This window comes from Eptesicus fuscus, chromosome 8 (assembly GCF_027574615.1).
Source record: "Eptesicus fuscus isolate TK198812 chromosome 8, DD_ASM_mEF_20220401, whole genome shotgun sequence".
In the NCBI taxonomy this organism is placed as follows: Eukaryota; Metazoa; Chordata; class Mammalia; order Chiroptera; family Vespertilionidae; genus Eptesicus; species Eptesicus fuscus.
This window is the reverse complement of record NC_072480.1, coordinates 21,695,356-21,715,718: the sequence shown is the minus strand read 5'-3', so window position 1 is coordinate 21,715,718 and position 20,363 is coordinate 21,695,356. Positions and strand designations below refer to the sequence as shown.

General features: G+C 49.6%; 1 protein-coding gene, 1 long non-coding RNA gene and 1 pseudogene across 2 annotated transcripts in view; 1 reads left to right on the top strand and 2 right to left on the bottom strand.

Annotated features, from left to right (window-relative positions):
• Positions 1 to 315: 315 nt before the first annotated feature.
• LOC129150089 (kxDL motif-containing protein 1-like) lies at positions 316 to 13,437 on the bottom strand (annotated as a pseudogene).
• A 661-nt stretch (positions 13,438 to 14,098) lies between these two features.
• Positions 14,099 to 20,363, top strand: part of LOC129149943 (uncharacterized) — a 39,228-nt gene continuing 32,963 nt past the window's right edge. The window contains exon 1 of the long non-coding RNA XR_008556734.1: positions 14,099 to 14,264. This is a non-coding gene — a long non-coding RNA (uncharacterized LOC129149943). The remainder of the gene's footprint in view (positions 14,265 to 20,363) is intronic.
• Positions 15,290 to 20,363, bottom strand: part of VWA8 (von Willebrand factor A domain containing 8) — a 402,578-nt gene continuing 397,504 nt past the window's right edge. The window contains exons 43-45 of the mRNA XM_054719826.1: positions 19,497 to 19,595; positions 18,249 to 18,487; positions 15,290 to 16,314 (exon numbers count right to left, since the gene is read on the bottom strand). Of these exons, the coding sequence (XP_054575801.1) occupies positions 16,206 to 16,314; positions 18,249 to 18,487; positions 19,497 to 19,595 (447 nt within the window). The 3' untranslated portion in view covers positions 15,290 to 16,205. The remainder of the gene's footprint in view (positions 16,315 to 18,248; positions 18,488 to 19,496; positions 19,596 to 20,363) is intronic.

Genomic DNA, 20,363 nt, shown 5'->3' with positions numbered 1-20,363 from the left:
GACAGCTGGCTTTGGTCTCTGGGAACGGGTAAGTGTTGTTCAGAGCAGCCTCAGGCCTGGCTCTGGAAAAACTTCCTTGGGCCCAGCCCAAGGACTCCAGCTTATCCTTTGCCCTGCCAGAGGGAGAGGAAGGAGTGGGAATGACAGAGCCCCGGGAATTCCATACCCTGGGAGGTACTGGTCCCCACGGTGCCCCTGATAACAGAATAGGGGGGCAAAGATGCCCATCTCCAGGCAGGATTACCGGCTGCCACCTCAGACACGTGGAGGGTGCCGCCACTGCCCTGGGACCCCTCACGGCGCCTGGGAGCAGGGCTACGCGCCCAACATCTCCTTGTCATCCTCTGGCTGCGGCCACTGATGGCAGGGGAGTCCGGCCAGATGTGGGGCAGGTCCTCGAGACCAGGGTGGAGGGAAGGAGCTGGTGTCACAGGAGCCCCAGCTCTGTTCCAGGGTGACAGTGGTGGTCATGGTGCTGGGCCAGGTGGGGTCTTCATCCTCGTCCGCCAGGAGGGGTGCCCCAGGTGCCGCCTGGCCAGCTTCCCTTCCAGCGTCCCGATCCTGCAGAAGATGCTGCAGGCCCTGCCTCATCGCCACAGGCTCCTCGCGCGGAACAGGAAGCGCTTGCTCCCTGCTCACCTGCCGGTAGGCTGTGGAAGTTCACCACCATCTCGTCTTTCTTCTCAAACCGGTCCAGCCTGCTCTGGGCCAGGATGATGGATCTGATGGCGTCCACGTTCACCAGGCTCAGGCTGGCGCTGCAGAAGGCCTTCAAGGCGGAGCCCAGAGGGTCGTCTCTCCCTCTCCGCTACCTGCACGTCTGGCAGCCTTGCTCATGCTCCCGGGACGGTGCTGCTGGAATGAGGGCTTTTAATATCTTCCTACTTCTCTGGGAGATTGGGGCTCCTGTCAGGTGGGTGGGTGGGGAGGCAGCAGCCTCAGCGCCTGTGGAGCGGGCGAGGATGGAGGAGGGTCTGTAGGATGCCCTGGGGAGAACCAGGCTGAGTCCACCCTCAGCGCGGCCCCGAAGGGGAGGCTGCGGAGGCGATTGAGGAGGCCGAGTCCACGGTCAGGGCTGCGAGGACTGTGCCCACCTGGAGGTGACCCTGGGCGCAGAGAGTGAGGAGCATCCGGGATGCAAGGGTGCAGCGAGGACAGATGGTGATTCCGAGGGTCAGAATGAGAGGAGGGCCCAGGTGCCTGGGAGAGGGTGAGAGGGGAGGAGGAGGGCTGGTTTGTGATGAAACCGGTTACAATAACTCAGGCACAGCTCCTGAGGTCTCACAACCTGCTGTGGTCTGATGTCCCGTGTCCTCTGCACTTACACATGGGTGCCACAGAGCATGTCCGAGGGGAACTGAAGAAGTGTGTGTGCCAGGAGGGGCCCTGAGGAGAGGCCCCAACAAACCCTGGTGGGGAAGACATGGAGGGGAGGGACATTTTAGATGGAGGCAGGAGGAAGTTACCTAAGAACAGCACTATGGCTGCATAACAAACCACCCCTAAAGTTACTGGTTAAAACAGTGAGCATTTTATTGCCCCCCATGGTTCTGGGCTGTCTGGGCTCAGCAGGGGGTTCCTGTGCTGGTCTCACCCTGCGGCTGTCAGTCGGTTGCAGTCAGGTGACCCTGGGGCTGGAGTCGCCTGGCATCTTCTCGGGCCTGAGGACAGTGGGCCTCTCCACTTCCCACATGGCTTCTCCATGATGTTTCCATGGGGACTTTCTGGCAGAGGAGCTGGGCTTTCTGTATGGAGGCGAGGGCTTCCCAACGCGCTACAGCCTTAGGGCTGAGCAGGGAATTGGTCCAGAATTATTTCTACCACCTTCTGATGGCTAAGCATCCCCGTACCGGCTCAGGCTCAGGGGGAGGGAAATAAACGCCACCTCTTGAGAGCTTGTTTGGAGGTTCTAGCAGGGGAGCGCAGCTACTCGTATACCCTTGACTGAAGACCGGTCCTCTCCTCTGGGGGGAAGGTCGTCCTCTTCGACGGAGCGCGCAGCTTCGGGAGGGACGAACATGGATCGGTGAGGGAGGAGGGGGACACCCGCCTAGCCAGCCAGATCAGCCGAATCAACTCTGGAGATCAATGGGGTGACAGATGTCGCAGCCAGATCGCCCTCACATCCAACGCCACCTCTTGATGAGAGCATGGCAAAGCATCTTTCCTTCTTCCTTTTCTCTTAGATATTTTTTGTTGATTGATTTTAGAGAGAGAGGAAGAGAGAGAAAGAAACATCAATTTCTTGTTCCACTTATTTATGCATTCATTGGTTAATTCTTGCATGTGCCCTGAATGGGGATTGAACTTGCAACCTTGGTGTATCCGAATGGCGCTCTAACCAATTGAACTACCTGGCCAGTGCCATTGAGGTAGTCTTTCACCAACCACAGAGATCCTATATGGACTCTGCTTAGAAGAAGGAGGAAGCTGAAGTCACTTAAGATAGGAGGTCACGGTTTCATTCCTAGTCAGGGCACATGCCTGGGTTGCGGGCTTGATCCTCAGTAAGGGGTATGCTGGAGGCTGTTGATCAATGATTCTCTCTCAGCATTGATGTTTCTATCTTTCTCTTCCTCTCTCTTTTTCTCTGAAATCAATACAAAATATATATTTTTAAAAAGACACGTGACCTTGAAGACGTGGAAGGTCTCAGAACTGCGTCCCATGCTCCTTCCCCATTTTTTGCTGACTTGGACAAGTAAGGGGGGATTGTAACATCTTTAGATGCTTCTCCAGACCTCATGTCCTCCTCTATGAAATGGTGTCACAGGGACCTCCCTGTGGGACCAGTCCCAGGTCAACTTGACCTTGCACGGCTCTTAAAAGTCATTCACCAACCGGACTTCAAAGCTAGACCTGTCCCATGCACATGTCGGGGCCTCCTCCAGGAGGTCAGGTTTCGGGCTGTCTTAGTCTCTTCGGACAGCGATAACAAAAGTACCACAGGCTGGTGGCTAATGAGCAGTTATTTCTCACAGGTGTGGTGGCCAGGAAGTCACTATCAAGGTCCTGGGAGATTCGGTGTCTGGTGAGAGCCTGCTCCCTGGTTCATCAAGGGCTGTCTTTTCATGGGTCCTCACACGTGGCAGGAGTGAGGGCTCTCTGAGTCCTAGTTTACAGGGAGCTAATGACCTTCCCAAGACCTTGCCTCCAAATACTCATCTGGGGGATAGGAACTGAACACAGGAGTTTGTGGCGGGACACAGCCAGTCCGTCTATATATGGCCCTTTCCCTCCCCTGCAGGACCCACAGAAAGGAGGCCATCGGGAATGAGAGCCTGCCTCAGCTTTAACTGAGCCTGTCAAGTCCACCAGGCAGGTGAAGGGGAACCTGGAGGGAGACTTAAATAGTGAGGTACCCTCAGGTGTCAGCATCTGCTCACATCACCTGCTTAATCCTCCTGACAAGCCTGTGAGGAAATTGAAGGTGAGAGAGGTCAAACAACCGCCTAGAGCCCTTAGGCGGTCAAGGGAATCAAGGTTTGCTTCGAGGCCCTCGCTGTCTCCTCAGTCCCTGTGTCACAGTCCCCTCGCCCCCCCCCCCCCCTCCCTGTAGGTGGGTGTAGAAGGAGTAGCCTCCGTTCCCACACCCAGACTCCTCGGGGAGTCTGGACAGATGTTAGCAATTTTCGGGAGCAAACATTTTTCATTTCATCTTACCTTAATCAGGTTATTTGGGTTCTGTCCACAGAAGTGTCTGGGGAGCTGAATGATTGGGGAGGGGTCCCAGCCACAGGCAGGCCTGGAGCAGAGCTCTGTGCAATGAATGGCGCATCTGTCTGCTGGCCGGCTGCAGGGAATGGCTGACTGAGGGGCATTCATGAAGGGAGCTGGTCGCCCTGGCTCCTGGGTCTGGAATTGAAATTTGACCTGTTCCCAAGTCAATATGCCTTGGGGGATCCTCATTCTCTCACTCTCCTCTGGTTCCTGGCCACCCCCCATTTGTCCCAGGGCCCGTGTGGGAAATGAACACTTGGACCCCCCACCCTCACCCCCCATCCCCCCAGCCCTGAGCTCTCGTACCTCTGCCACATTTCACACGCTGGTGGGCTTGCCTGGAGACATTCCTGGACGCAGATTGGCCAGATTACTAGTACATTTAAAAAATCTTTGAAATATGCTCACCTTCAAAGCAGGGCTGTGGGTGAAGGTGTGGAGTGAGGTCCGGTGGTGAGAGTTTCGTTTGGTTTCAGTTCTAAGCTGAAGAATGCTCGGCAGCCCATGTCTGGTTCACCTCACTCTGTAAGGACAGAGGTGTTTCTGTCCCCCACAGTGCCTCACCCCCTGCTCAGCACAGCTGGGATCAGCAAGCGCCAGAAGGCACTGCAGAAGCACTGGTTCCAAGGAACTTGCTCTCCACGTTGGCCCGATGTTGGGATCGGCTGAGAAACTAAAAAGATGGATGCCTGCCTCCCACCTGCAGACATTCTTATGAATTGGCCTGGAGTAGGACCTGGACAGAGCTCCCCTGTGGTGCCCAAGTGCAGGCAGGTGGAGAACTTGCTCTGATGCCCTTCGTCCTCCTGAGCCAGCCCTCCTTGGGCTTGTCGGAGCCTTGGTCCAGGGGCTGCTCACTGGGGGGTCAGGGCCTTGCCTCTTGTCAGCCACGGGGACCTGGACAACTCTGCTAGTTCCAGTATATTCAGACAATGTGCCTCGAGGAAAGAGGATCTTAGCTGGAGGTGTCCAAACTGCAGTCCACAACCATGGAATGTCAAAGGGCAAAACTTGCTTGTGTGAGGGGGGAGCATGGCCTTGGAGCACAAGTGCAGGGCGGGGGCGGGGTGTCAAGCGTCACTTTATCTGCTTGGTTTCTGTAAATGACAACTCTTATGTTTTCAGTTTTGCAGGCCAAAAGTCTCAGTCATCTTTGATTCTTATCTTTCACATTCCACGTCTAACCCCTCAGCAAACCTGTTGGCGCCACCTTCAGCATATATCCAGATCTGACCACTTCTTACCACCTCCACTCTTCCGCCTGCCCCTGGTACCATCTTACCATGTCTGAATTATTGCAACAACCTGCTAACTGGTCTCTCTGATTCCGTCCTCACCCTTCACAGTCTATTCTCAACATGGCAGCCTGAGTGATCCTTTTAAAATGCAATTCGGAGTATGTTAACGCTTCTGCTCAGAACTTACATAGTATAAAATCCGAAGTTCTTACTGTGACTTATAAAGCCCCACATGGTCTGCTGTCTCTCTGGCCTTGTTGTCTGGCACTCTCCCCCTTGTTCACTCTAAGCCAGCCTCATGGCCCTGCTGTTCTTTAAGCTTGTGAAATGCACTTCCAACTCAGGGCCTTTGCACATGCTGTTCCCGTGGCTGGAATGCTCTTCTTCTTGATATTTGTGCAGCCCATGACTTCCTTCCTTCAGGCTTCTGCTCAATTGTCTTATCAGAGTCTTCCCCGTGTACCTTATTTAAAACTAGAGGCCCGGTGCACGAAATTTATGCATGGGGGGAGGGGGTCCCCTCAGCCCAGCCTGGATCGTCTCCAATCCGGGACCCCTCAGGGGATGTCCGACTGCTGGTTTTGGCCCAATCCCTGGGATCGAGCTGAAACCGGCAATCGGACATCCCTCTCACAATCCGGGACCACTGGCTCCTAACTGCTCACTTGCCTGCCTGCCTGATCGCCCCTAACTGCCCCCTGTCAGCCTGATTGCTCCCAACTTCTCCCCCCCGCCAGCCTGGTAGTCCCCAACTGCCCCCCCACCAGCCTGGTCACCCCCAACTTCCCCCCCTGCTGGCCTGGTTGCCCCTCACTGCCCCCCTCTGCTGGCCTTGTTGCCCCACACAGCCTGCTGGTCAGTCGTTTGGTCGTCCCTTGCTAACTCCCCTGGCGGCCTGGTCGCCCCACGCAGCCTGCTGTTCAGTTGTACTGTGAGGTCGTTGTGACCAATTAGCATATTACCCTTTTATTAGTATAGATAGTGCCCAAACCCAACCCTCACCCTCTTTTATTTTTCTTCTCAGAGCTTATCAGTACCTATGTATTTTCTGTTTATGTTTTGGCACTTGTCACTAGAATGTATGGTCCATAAGAGCAAGTTCATTGTTGTATCCCCAGCGTGGGATAGTGTATGAAACATAGCAGGTGCTCAGCAAATATTTGTTCAATGGGTGAGTAAATGTATGAGGCAAAGCAATAGCAAAAAATATTCTCAGAGAAGTCATGTGAGTTAGGCCCTGGAGGATTGAGGGGTGAGGTATTTTGTTTTATTTATTTATTTATTTATTTATTTATTTATTTATTTATTTATATTTATTTTAAATCCTCACCTGAGGATATGTTCCAAGGATATGTTTCTGTTAATTTTTTAGAGAGAGAGAGAGAAACATTGATTCTGTGAGAGAGAAATATCCACTGGCTGCCTCCCTTATGAGTCCTGACAGGGATCGAACCCGCAACCGAGGCATGTATCCTGACCAGGAATCAAACCTGTGACCTTTCGGTCCATGGGACAATGCTCAAACCAACTGAGATATTTTAAATAGGTAGACTTTTTCCTCTTCAACCTACCTACCCACTCATCTACTCACCAAGTCACCTACCCACTCATTCATCTCTTTATCCATCCATCCATCCCATTTGACTAACCCATGTTGTGCCAGGCTCTCTGCAAAGTGACTTGCTGAAGCACAGTATCACCGGGGTTTGGAAACAAGGGCCAATGATTTTTTTCTATGTTTCCTAGAGCTTTATGAGTCCGGAGGTTCTACTGGGTTGTGCATAGGGTTGAAATGGTTGGCAGCCATGCTGATCAGCCAGGGTTCCCAGGCAGCCTCACAAAGATCCAGATGATTCAGACCTCTCCCCTGCTTATCCACCCCCCCCCCCGCCCCCTTTTTTTTTCTTGGCCACGGAGTAAGTCTTTTTCAACAAAAGGCTTGCAAATGTGAAAGCTCCTCCCGAGGGCTCCTTCTGCCTGGCACAGACCTTTCATCACCAACCCAACTTGTAATCATGGGTAAAAGAAGGTTCTCAGCTCATTTTTAAGGAGAAAAAAAAAAAAAAAAGCAAAGCAAAACAAAACAGCCACATCATGAAGTGGCTCATGTAATGAGGCTTACTCTGTTGCGAGGTCATTACTCCGGTTCCCGGAGGGCTGGGACTGCCCACAGCCTCCCTCCTCACCCTGCCAGTCAGGGCTGGAGTTAGCAGCTGGAGAGCCCAGAAGGCCACCCTGGGGGCTCTGAGAGAAGGCTGCTTTTCAGGGCTGGGCAGCCTTTGAAATTCTTGGCTGGACAGCGGCAGCCTGGGCTGGGAGAACAGGCCGGTCAGGACTGCCCCCTCAGCTACTCTTTGGAACATTCCCAATTCAGGTTTTTGCTCAAACTGCTCTTCCCCTGGGACTCCCCACTGCTCCTCTTGGCTCATGCAAATCTTGCCCATCCTTGAGAGTCAGCATAATTGCACCTCCGGACCACATTCCTTCGTATCCCATGGCTATCCACTCACAACAGTTTATTGACCAATTTTCCAGGGCGAGGCCAAGGACAAACAGGACTTGATCTCTGCTTTTCTCCACGATACGGCGGGCAGACACCGGAACGATTATGAGACGGCGTGTGAAGCACCCAGGACTATTGTACTGCGCCCATGACCAGGAGGATGGTGTCAAATCCTGCTGGGAGTTATTTCTCCACATCACAGTGATGTGTCCTGTCTACACTGGCTCTTAAATGCTTCAGCCGGTTTTGAACACACATCACGTCTGCTCACTGCCTAGAACATGTGGCCAGAACTAGCTATATGGCCCCAACCTAATTGCCAGGGGACAGGGACATTCAGTGAACAGGAACCACTCTGCCACACGTCCCAAGCTGGTGTCAGTAAAGAGGGGTGTGTTGGGAGGATGCCAGGGCATTTTATGGGTCTCCAGGAAGGGGGGGTGCATCTGAACCCCAACGAGGCATTGGAAAGTCGGAACCATGGCCAGGTTCTTAGATTTTTCAAGCTTCCACGTGAGCTTCTCTCCCCCTCAACCAGCAAGCTGGTTTTTCTTTTACCTTTTATGGTAGTTCTCTAAATAAAACGGGAATAACAATAGTACCTGTCCCATGGAGTTGTTGAAGGACTTGAGTTTATTTACCTAAGTGCTCAGGAAGTGTCTGGCACATGGGAAGTACTAGGTAAGAGTTAGCTATTATTATTTTGAATAATAATTAATTTTATTATTCTCCCTGCTGCATATGCCAGAACATGGAACCCCAGGCTCAGCCTTCTAAGAATCCTTAGTCATCCCCCAGAAGGGACTGCCTACAGGGACCAGTTGTTTGGGGGGATATCTGAAGATGTAGCAGAGTCAGGGTTTGCGAAGGGGAACCGCCAGGGAGGCCTCCCAGATGAGCTCTGTCACAGTCTTTACTTTTATTAAGTCGCCGCGTGCACAGCCTTCCGAAGCGAAACCTGTGGCTACGGGGCAGCTATTCAGAGAGCCCAGCGGCCTCCCAGCGTCTGCCCCGCACCCCCTGCCACTCTGCCTTTTACTCTCTCTGATTTGGTCCCCACGTCATTCACCCGAGAGGAGGCTGCCCCAAAGGATGTCTTGGCCCCCCAACAAAGCTGTTCAAATAGACCCCGACTTCCTGAAGGACCACTTCCTTCACTTGCCATTGATGAGGGCCTTTCGTGATCTCGTTTTGATCTTCCCATGAACTCTGAGGCTAGGGTTGCCACTCTCACCTTAGAGCTGGGAAAGCCGATGCCCAGGAGAGCAGGGCACCTGCCCGCAGCCCCGGGCCAGCCTGCAGCAGGCACAGTGCGCTTGGGGCCCTCCGGTGCGTGGATGGCAGGGGTGGAGCTGACTACAGGAAGGGGGGCGCGTTTCCCAGCACAGATGCCAACTCCCCGCTGCCTCCTGTGCTCAGCCTGGGTTTGACATGCAATGTTCTCAGGATTCCGGCCACGCGGCCTCCGCACAGGGCTGGGTGGGACAGTCTGATGTAACGGTGTCTACATGACAGGAAAATTAGATGGCCCTGGGAGGAGCTGGCGTGGTTTGAAGAGGGAAACTGATTCATGGTCTTTACGTACAAGCTCCTCGGGGGTGGCAGCCAGGACGGGGAGGGAGGCGGTGGCAGAGCCAGGGTCACGGAACACAAGAACGGTTCTCCTTGTGCCGGTGGTGAGGGTGGTGACCAGACTCACTGCAGTGACCACTGTGCACTACACACAAATAGGCAACCATTATGCTTACATCTGAAACTAATATAACGTTATATGTCAATTATTTCTCAATGAAAACCCGGCTCTTCTTAGAAGAGAAAAAAAGAGAACTGTCTTGAAGAAAAGAAGGAGCTGTTTTCTTTAAGAAGCACGTGTATTTTCCAGAGGCCCTTGGTTTATTGTTGGTGCTAAGGTAATACTACTGAAGGGTTTTTAGAAACGGTTACGGAACAGCCTTTTCCTGAGGCTGAAATACAGACACTTCGGAAAACTTCCCGGCGGAGGCGGCTCCGCTAAAGTGCGCTCACACCCACTCCGGTCCCATTTCAGTCCTTAGAGGACGGGGCTCGGGCACCCCACAGCTCTTCCCACGGGGCTGCCCTGACCGGCCCGGGGTCCCGTGGGGCGCAGCCCGCCCTGCTGCTGCCGGCGAGGGCAGTGGCTTCCAATAAGGTTGTGGCCTCTCAGGGGTATAAATTCTCTTTCAAAAGGCCCCCAGCACAGGGCAGAAGTCCTTCCTTGGCAAACAAAACTAGGAATAAAAATATCCGGCTGTTCACTCCCCAGAGACATGGCCAGGGGCTGTGGGAGGAGTCCAAGGCTGAGGCCTGCCCTGGGGTGAAGGCCGTGGATCACCACCAGGGAAGCACCTCCTGGCATGACCAGATGTCAGGCAGAGCTTCGGGAGAGGGAAGGGCACAATACAGGTGGAAATCTATTGTCTCTATAAGAGCAAGACTGAGGAAAACTAAGCTACTCCCAGCCACACCCGATGCCCTCAGTAAGTGCTCCTGGGAGGAGAGAACAAATCCATCGCCCAAGGCAAGAATGGCACCCCCTTCGTGCCCAGGGCTTGTGCCCTCACACTGTGTCTCTGCTCCGGTGATGCTCCAGGCTGCAAATGCACCCCTCCCCCTCCCCCTCTGCCCCCAGCTTCTACCTCCTCACCCCATCACAGTCTCTGTCTGAGGCCCTTCATCTCCGCTGGGGCTCGGAGGAAAGCCCGTGAATGAAGGAATTCAAATCAAGATGCGCATGATGGATAGCCTCTCAGGGCCATTTGTATTTTAAAAGAGAAGCCCCTCTCGCCGAGACACCCCACTCCACAGACAGACTTCAGATGCTGGGGGCGAGGAGCCAGGCCAGCTGTGCCGAGCTGTGTTCCAGCCAAGTGACTGAATGTCTGCTTTCAGGCGTTTTGTGGAGCTGCTGCAATCTTCCGCCTCTGCACGGAGCATTCCCGTTTCTCCCAGTTTCCACGAAGGTCGTAGAATGAAAGAGATTTAGTCCGGGCACACATATTAAATACCAGGCCTTTGTGCTTAAGCCTGCAATGTATGAACATGCATATTCCATCAGCCTGGAAAATAGTCGTTCAAAAGCATTGGGGACCTAAAGGACACCTTTCTGACGAAGACACCCTTCTTTATCAACTGCAAAAATAAATAGCGGCATTTCCCAGCCCACGTGTCCATTAACTAAGCTCTGGCTTTCCCGGATACCCTTCGTCACCTGCCCTTTTTTTGTTGTTGTTTTCCCCTAAAGATATTTTTATTAGTTTCAGAAAGGAAGGGAGAGGGAGGGAGAGAGAGAAACGTCAATGATGAAAGAGAATCATTGAACAGCTGCCTCCGGCAGGTCCCACACTGGGGATCAAGCCCCCAACCCGGGCCTGTGCCCCATCCAGGAATTGAACCGTGATCTCCTAGTTCGTAGGTCGACGTTCAACCACTGAGCCATGCCGGCAGGGCCATCGCCTACCCTTGTTATTTTCTGTGCATAACCCCCTGGAATCTGGGGGTCCTGGCTTGCGGCATAGGACCTCAGATTTCTCACCAGCCCCAGGCTCTGTGGGAACGACCCCCAGGAGGCACGGCCGAGGCCGGCCAACAGGCTGCTGCCCCAGCATTGCCATTTGGTCTCCACTGCGCCTGCAAGCACTCCCTTCTGGGCCAGGGTATGCAGGGCTGGGCTCATATGGGCCAGAAAAGCGTCTGTAAAGGAAATGGGCCAATGAGCTGCGCTGAGGCTCAGTCTATTGCTGGAGGCCCAGGAAGGTGTCCAGTCAGCACTGGAATGAGAAATGGCCAGCCTCATTACATCAGCATCAGCATTTATTAATATACACATATTGCATTTGAAATTCCAAATTTAATGACTGGTCTGATTTTACCTTTTTTTTTTGTCTCAGTTAATAAGGTTACAAGTATGGCGCCATGAGACCAGTTACACAGAGGCCGCTGGCCAAGCTCATTAGCTCCCTGCCACAGGCCGGCTACATCAGGGACACGCCTGCCGCGGGATGTTCAGACAGACATCGCTCCCTCCATCCCCGGTCAAGCTCCAGCTGCCGCTGCTAATGTTTCAGAGTTGCCGTAACTTGAATAAATCCTTATGTTCTGAAACTCCTCTGGGGGTCACACAATCATCTTTGGGGTCACAGTTTATTGCCAAACACTGATTGTTCCTTTAGAGAAAGAGCTGGCGGCTCCCAAACCCTTTCACTGGAGCCCGTGGGAAGAGGGGAGAGCCAGGGAGGCTCTGTGCCTGCCGAGGGGGGACCCCACGGCGGCTCCTTAGAGTTATGTCTCTTGATGAGGTTCCTTCCAGCAGAACATGTCGTTCTGGACACCCTCTGGCTCCCAACCACCTTAAAGGAGTGTGATCCTTTGCTCTGAGCAGCCAAATGCCACAAGCACCACTCATTTAAAATGATGTAACCCTGGCATTCCCAAGCCAACATGTGCGGCGGTAAGAACAGACACCGGCTCGGCTGGGAGGTGGGGGCTCCAGACAGCACTGAGCCTCAGAAAGTGTCCTATCAGTCTCAGCTTGAGAGGTTGGCCCGGCAAATCCTGTTTACAGGGTTTAACAATTAAAAAAACCGCACGCACAATTGCACATTGTTTAGTCTCGGCACAAAGGCCAGCTCTCGGCACACAGTACTTTTCCAATTCCGCATCCTTTTGGATCCCACTGTGCAGATCAGTAGATAGGAAGTTTTATTTTAAGGCAGCAACGTGCAAAGTAAGAGACAATGGTCAGAAATTTCCATAGAAATATCTGTCTGGCAGATGAGGGAAAGCCCCTTTTCCAATTCTAATGGCAACTTTTAGGGTGCACGTTCCGTCAGGAACATTTTTTCTTAGGGCAGCTGACCCAGGTGCCAAAGCCCTCCGTGCGAGAGCGCTAATGGGCGTGGGGTTCGGGGGGCAAAATACACTGACGTGATGTGGTTCTTGTAAGACATCGAGGGACAAAGTCACTTCACTGCGTGAGACATAGGAACATGGAACTTTGGTTACAGATCATTTTGTCCAAATTTAAAATTCACAGATGAAGCAGTTGAGACCCACAATGATTAGCCCAAGTTTGCACAGGTCGTTAATGGCTGAGCAGCATCCAGAACTTCCTTTCTCTGACCAGTTCCATGCAGGTGTGCAAGCTCCCAGGAGCCTTTCCATCCCGGCGCCTGCAGGACGCGGCCACAGCCAGTCTCAGAGGAAAGGGGAAGGAGAGGCAACAGGCAAGAGCTTTCTGCCGCAGCCCTGGCCAGGAATGGTAGTGAGTGAGACTCTTCACCGGAGTATTTTATAAACAGTAAGTGACGGGTTGGAGCAACTGTTAAAAAGTGGATATTTTATCTCTTAATAAGACGAAGAAGCTATGGACAATATACTAAGCACAAGCGGGCATTTAACTATTTCTGAGATGCAATTCCAGGAAAACTTGTCCCGACAGGAGAAATCAGCTTAGAATGTTAGAGACAAATTAAAGGGAACGCAGTAGGTAAGCGGCTACTGCTCTTGCTGCCCTAGTCCGTTCCTCTGGGCTCTGTGCTCTGAGAAAGTGAATTCCGCTGACCTGACAGGCACAGGGGCGGGTGGAGGGCTGTCGCCTCTGGAGCCGGCCTTTCAGGAACGTGGACAATGCTGGCCACAGAGCCCCACTTCCCAATGGCTTCCCAAGCCCCCGAAGTTGGTTAGAGAGACTCTCGCTGGCATTGATGGATCCCTCCTCCTCTGACAGTTCACAGGAAAGGGTGTAAGTGTAAAGAATTAAATGATTCATTCCAAACCTGTGACGGGCTCAAGTACTCCGCTCTGATGCACTTCCGTGGCGCTGCCTGGGCTGCCCCGGGCAATGGGGCCATGCTGCCGGGCACACAAAGGGTTCCGGGCGGCACACACCGTGTACTGCGCTTTCATCGCATTCATTCCTCCCGGCTGCTCACGGGGAACAATGAACCTTCTCAGCATTACGGGGCTCACTACAGAGCCGGCCGGGCTAGCCGCCTTTCAGTGGAACCCCCAGGGGCACACAGTGCATTTATTATAATGTCCTGGCTCTAAGAAGGGTCTGGGAACAGCGTGAAGTGGCCCATAATTAAGTGCATTTAATAATAAAGGCACATGCTTCTTGCAAGAAGTGAAAGTAAAACCCTTCACTTTCTCATTCTCCACTCCCCGCCCCCATCATCTTTCCCTTTTACAAATTAGAAAAGCCAGGCATTATTGTGGTTTTTGCGTGTGTGTGTGTGTGTGTGTGTGTGTGTGTGTGTGTGTTTTAATAACAATTGCAAAGGATGTCTGGCCAGTGGGGAAAGGTAAATTAAATTACTTGACAACATTCATTCCATGTTAAAAAAAAAAAAATGCTGTGCTCACTCCTGCACACGTGGAAGATTTGTTACAAGGCTGTTCTGTCGGGTGCTCTTGGTTGGACTTCTAAAGCCTTTCAGGGGCTGTGACCCTCTGGCAGAGGGGCGCCCCTGGGGGTCAGGCTGCCCTTTGGGTGGGAACATCCTCTCTCTGCCGAGGTGCCCAGGAAGGAGTGGCTGGAAGTGCTGCCAGCAGTGTCCCACGCCCTCCGTCCCCGCGCCCCACACCCACCCCCCTCTGAGTGCCTGGATATGTGCAGGCAGTTCCTGAGTACCAAGCAGAGGAGGGAGCTCTGTGAAATGTGGTCACTTGACCAGAAGAAGAAGCGCACTGGGAGAAAGAAGAAAAGGCGCAAGAGTTGACGTCTAGGTTTGCGAGAATAAAGAAGCATGAGGGCGACCAGCACCGTCCGACGCTGCCTGACAGTGAGCATGGTCTATTTCCTTGAACTTCTCTAAGCCTCAGTTTCCTTATTTGAGGATTTTAGTAGTGCAATGAATAGTCAATAGTCTACTACTGTGAATCTTGGGAAAGTGACGTAAGTTCCTGAGCCTCAGTTTCCTTATCTGTGAAATGAGGTAAAAAGTACTTATTTTGCATGTATTGCTGTGAGGATTGACTGAAATAACATATGAAATCACTTAGCATACCTGGTGCACAGTAAATGTTAGCTGCTGTTGTTCTTACTCTTATTGTCGTTAATGTAGTTACATTTTTACGTTTTTTTTTTAATTGATATTTTAATGAGAGGAAGGGAGGAGACAGAGAGAGAAACATCAATGAGAAGGAAACATCAACATCTATTGACTGCCTCCTGCACACCCCCTGCTGGAGATTGAACTCACAGCCCTGGCATGTGCCCTGACTGGGAATTCAAGCGGAGACCTCTTGGTGCATGGGCTGACGCTCAACCATTAAGCAACACTGGCTGGGCTGTAACTACATTTTTAAAGGTACTTATTGCATTGCAATTGTTTGCATCATGGGATGATTCAACACACAGGGCAGGCTCTGGTTAGGAAAACAAGACATGCCTTTCGAACTCATTGGCAATAGTGTGTTGGAAATCCGATTGCTTTTATTTCTTTGACAGCAGATAGGGAGGTGGGGTGGTGGAACAAATGGGTTATCTTTTTACATTTCCTCTAGTTAATGACAGTGAAATTAATCTGCACAATTTCACTACTACTAGTACATGTGAGTGAATTAGGTAACATTATTAGCAAGGCTAGTTTTTCCAACTTGAAAGAAGGCACACACACTGGTGCCCCAGTGTTTCTGACTTTACCATCAGCGGTGAAGAGGAACTTTTCATTATATGGTTGGAGAGATACTGAGTTCTGCTGAAGCATTTGATTTTAAACTAAGTGACATTGAGCCTATTGATAAATAAGGGTCAGCCCAAGACAGGGTGGGAGTAAGGTACACTTTGAAAGAAAAAGGATGAAGCTTGAACAGGGTATTTTTTTTTAATAGCTAAAGAAATTTCCAGTTATCATTCAGCTCAAACATACTGCCTTGTTTTTACTTTGCTTTAAGTAAAAACATAAGCATTTGTTATGTTGAGCACTGCATTTTGGAAACCAAGAGGGAGTAGTGTGAAACTTCTGAGAAGCAGTAGAAGAACAAGAAGAAACAGGAACTCAATGCCAGACATCCTTATCCTTCCACTCCAGGCCCCCCAGAGAATAGGGCATTTGCTCTTTATTATTTCAAGAACCTTTTAAAAGTCACGTGGGAAAGGAAGCAATCCAAGGATCTTTTGATTCCTTTTGGTTTTGGCCAAGAAAATGGAATTACTGAGAAAATCCAACCTTTTATAAAATGCTGCTGTTAGAAGGACTTTTTCAGTGGGTTTAATACTATCACATCATTGTTGGGCAACACAAAGTGGGGAGAAAAGAAAATTAATTTTGGGGCAGGAACCAGTGGGGTGGGTTTGTACAGATTCGTATCTCAATGTCAGAATGTGGCATCAGGGCTTCGCAATGGGGTCACTTTTGTTATCTTAGGTGACATGATGATGTGTTAAGGCAAAGCTAGGTATTCTCCATCCCTCAGGTTTTTGGAAATGGACTAAGCACCATAGTCCTCACACCACCTTCCTTTCACCCTCACCTTTTATAAAATGCAGCTCAACTTGCTTTCTCTAATTATTTGTAAGCCCGTCAATGGTTGTAGATTTCCATGCACAAGCCTCCCTCTGGATACATTTCTGAATTCTGGTTACTGGGCAAGTGTAGGAAGAGCCAGGGATGTCAGAATGATCCAGTCATTGCATGGGTTCTCTTCGCTGTGCCTTCTTTTCTTCAGAGTACTCTTTATTCCCATCTTATTGCAAATCCCAGGGCGACAAAGGGCACTTCTTAAACACTGGACAACATGGTGGAGGTGAAGATCTGCTGTAAAATCTGAGGGATGTCCTTGGTATCCATGGCAATGAAAGACCGGCCAGCGGGCAAAGTTCTCTGAAGCCTGCCAGGGTGGAAAGGGAGAGGAAATTACCATTGCAAATTGGGGTGCCCCTTCCACCTCCTGCCCCCACAAGCTGTAAACTAAAAAAAAAAAAAAAAAAAAAAAAAGTGAACTGAAGGAAAGTTCTTTTCAGTGAGAAAATCAGTGAATATTCCCTTGACAGAGCCCTGGAACCAAAGTGAGATTAGCTCACCTGGGTCCAGTGACTGTGTTGGCCTCACTGTATTTCTAAGTGCTTTTCCTGCTAGAAAACAGGCCTCGAAAAATGCTGCCCAGCTAAACCTCGAGTGGTATCCTACCCCCTTCTCTTTTTGCCCCTCACACACAATGTGAAATGCAATCTGACTTATGCAATTGCTGCTTTGATGGCACTGAGGTTATATAGGCTTATGATAAATTTTTTAAATGCCAATTTATCATTTGGAACAAAGGGCTATTTTTGAAGGCAATAAAAGTGCAAGACACAATTCTATCCAAAAGAAAGCCTCCTTTCACCGTGCCAGCAAAGTTTGGTTTTCAAATGACATTTAATAAAAGTCAACCATCCTGTGTAGTATCATACATTTGGCATGCCCGGTAGACCAGCTAATTCTGCAACATATCTTTTGCCAGTAGATGTTGGACCATTTCCCTAGGAAACCACAAGGGTATTATTGTACTTTCTTAAGTATTCAAACAGGATCTGTTCACTAGAAAGACAAAATAGCTATTTCAGCTCAAGCAGCATTTGCTGAGTTTGCCGTCTGCTTAACACTGGGCTGGTCGTGAAGAAAATCTGAGTAAAAAAGACATGGTTTGTGTTCAAGGACATGGAAGTTCTAGAAAAGGCTAACACCCAAAACTGAGAAAAATGCGAAGTCATAAAGTGACTGTAGTTACGTGATATTAAGTCTATTCTCAACGGAACTGTGCAATCCTGCAGCGTGGAGAAGGGAACAGAAAAGAGAAAAAATGCCAGCACTTTGGACACTAAAACATTTCCTAGTCCACACAGGACTCTAAACCAGAGTACGGCAGGTAAATGGTGGGATAGCATGAGTTTTAGGCAGGAATTATATTTTGGTGGGGGAGGAGGTATATTTTCACTTGTGTTTTCTACTTCCTAAAGTATTTTAAGCAGATAAAAAAAGAGCTCTTTCTGTTTGTAATTCAAAAACAGAAATGTTAGTGTGTTTAAGTCATTGAAAGTGTTTCCAGATCTCTGCCTTCAGATTATCCACAATGGTGCTTATTGTCTGACCATCAGTTCCTCTCCTGAACATTCAGTATATTCAGTGCAGCATCTTCCTCTAAACACTGCCTCACATTGTCTCCAAGTGTTTCCCCTGCCTCCTCTCCCCAGCAAGGGAGACACATGCATCTCTATGTATTTCATATGTGTGTGTGTGTGTGTATGTCTATGTAAATGTATGTTATATATTCACACAAATTATATGCTATATATATGTTTGTATATGTCTATATACTAGTACATTATATAGACACACATAATCTCATGCTATGAAAATAGTAGGTGTTTGCTACTTTGAGTAAGTTTTGAACATGAACTGATTAGAACTGAGCTTGGGACTTAGATGTACAGTACAAAATGTGTAAGATACTGTTAAATTTACTAGACAAATCAATATGCTATTTATTTCATTGTCAGTAAGTTTAAATATAAGCTGAAAAATAATTAATTTAAAATTACTGTTGCTCATCCAAACATAAGCTAGAACGTCATATCCTCTCAACTAGACAGACCATCAGCTCCTTCAGGGGCCACTCTGGTGTCTGTTTTCCTCCAGTCCCACTGCCCCTCAAGGTGCTAAGCCCAGGAAATGCCGTGCGTCAGGGACTCAACTATCTCTGTGCCTGCCCCACGTATGTCTGTGCCTGCCCCACATATGTCTGTGCCTGCCCCACGTATGTCTCCATCCGGAGGCAGCACTTACCTGGCTGCTTGATCACCTAAAGATCCAATAAAGATGGCAAAAGCATTAACTTGAGGGTTGCTTGTCAGGATTTGGGCAAACTTGGCCGGATGTATCCCGTATCGGGATAGGTTCGCATCGCTCAGGACGATGACGAAGTACTCGTCAGCTTCTTCTCTGACAATTTCCTGGATGGCATGCTTTGTCCCCTCCAAAGTGTGGTCCCCACTCATGCAGAACTGAGCATGGGCATGCATCGTCTGGGGATAGGAGATGTTGCACAAAAGCCACTGATGAGAAACGCCTTTTTAACAGACCTGATTTTCCTTCTGACCATAAATATTCACAAATATCAGTTATTACACGTGAATAAGAAGTCTCGAGTGAGTTCTCTTTAACTGGCCCCGTGGAGTGACAACAGCGCCCAGTGATATTTGTATGTGGTTCAGATTTTTGTTAGAAATAGGAAATGTTCCAAAACGATCCCAGTTGACATTTAGTTTTTAAAATTTAGCCATTTAAAGTGAGAAAATGGGGGGATGGGGGGAAAAGGGGGTCCTAATATGAGGTGACAGGAGAAGACTTGACTTTGGTGGTGGGCACATGGTGCTATATACAGATTTTGTAACGTAGAAATCCACACATGAAACTTATATGTTCATTTTGACCAATGTCACCCCAATAAAATTTAATAAAATAAAAAAAAAAAATAAAGTGAGAAAATATAAAACTTGGTATCACACTGGAGGATGAAGGTAACACAGGAGAAAAATAAGGAATGGGTAGAGTTTCTTCTAAACAAAGTTATAATATGAAACAATGTACTTACATCAATAGCAATAGAGGGAATTTACATTAAAATCATGGCGTATGTTTCTATGGTAGATCTAAGTATGTAAAACTAAATTTATCATTAAATACTAAGAAATACATAAAATTAGGGTTCCAGAGTATATTACAAGAGGTCATTTTTCTCCTTCTACTGAAATATCGGGGCTGGGAAGAAATGCATAGGCGATAGGAGGTGACCCTGGTTGGAGAATGCTGACACAATCCCGAGCACCTGAAAAGTACGTTGGGAACGACGTTTACATTTAATGTGGTGGAGAAAAGGATTTCAGGTGCGAGTAGTTTCTTAGTTTGAATATTTGTGAGACAGAAAGTCCTCCCTGAATCTGCTGCTTCTTCAGGGAATTTCTGCAGTGACCAGAAGATACTTTGCCTAATCTGCTGGGAGCTTTCACAGCATAGCGGTAACAATGTATTTACCTTCAGAATTTCTAGTCTCTGCTTATTGTCCTTGGGGATTTTGTTCATTGGAACCAGATCAATGTTGTAGCCGTCTCCAGAGTGTCCAGCGATGTCATACTGCAGGCAAGAGAGTCGGAGAGTGAGAAGCCTCTGTCCACGACGGAACTGCCATTGGACCTATAAGCCCCACTCTCCCATCCGTTATTGCCCAGAGAGAGCCGATATGTGTTTACCAACCAAGGCAACACAGCCCAGGCTCCTCCACTCTGGTCCATCCTCCTGTGTGATCTCTGCTCTCCAACAGGAGGCAGAAGATGCTACTAAGATGCTACTAAGAATTCCATTCTTTACTTTAAGGGAGAGTTAAAACACACACACACACACACACACACACACACACACACACACACACACACACACGGTGGTAGGCAGAATTCTGAGGTGGCCCTTAGACTCCTGCCCCCTGTTAGACAGCCTGTATACACTATTCACTTAGTGGGTGCAGGGCCTGTGAATATCACTCATGTTACCTTATGAGGCAAAAGGGATTTTGCAGATTTAATTAAGGTTACTAATCAGTTGATTTTGAGTTGATCAAAAGGGAGATGACCTAGCTGGGCCTAATCTAATATTATGAGCCCTTTAAAAAGCAGTGATTTTTTTTCTGCTGGTTGTGGAACAGAAAGATAGATCTGAAGCAGAGGGTGACTTGACATGTGGGAGTTATCTGTGGCTGAAATGGCAGGGACCATGGAGCAAGGCCCCAAGAGTGGCATCTAGGAGCAACCCTGGCTGAGAGCCAGCAAGACAGGGACCGTAGTCCTACAACCACAGGGAACCAAATTTTGCCAACAACCTAAATGGTCTTGGAAGCAGATTCTTCCC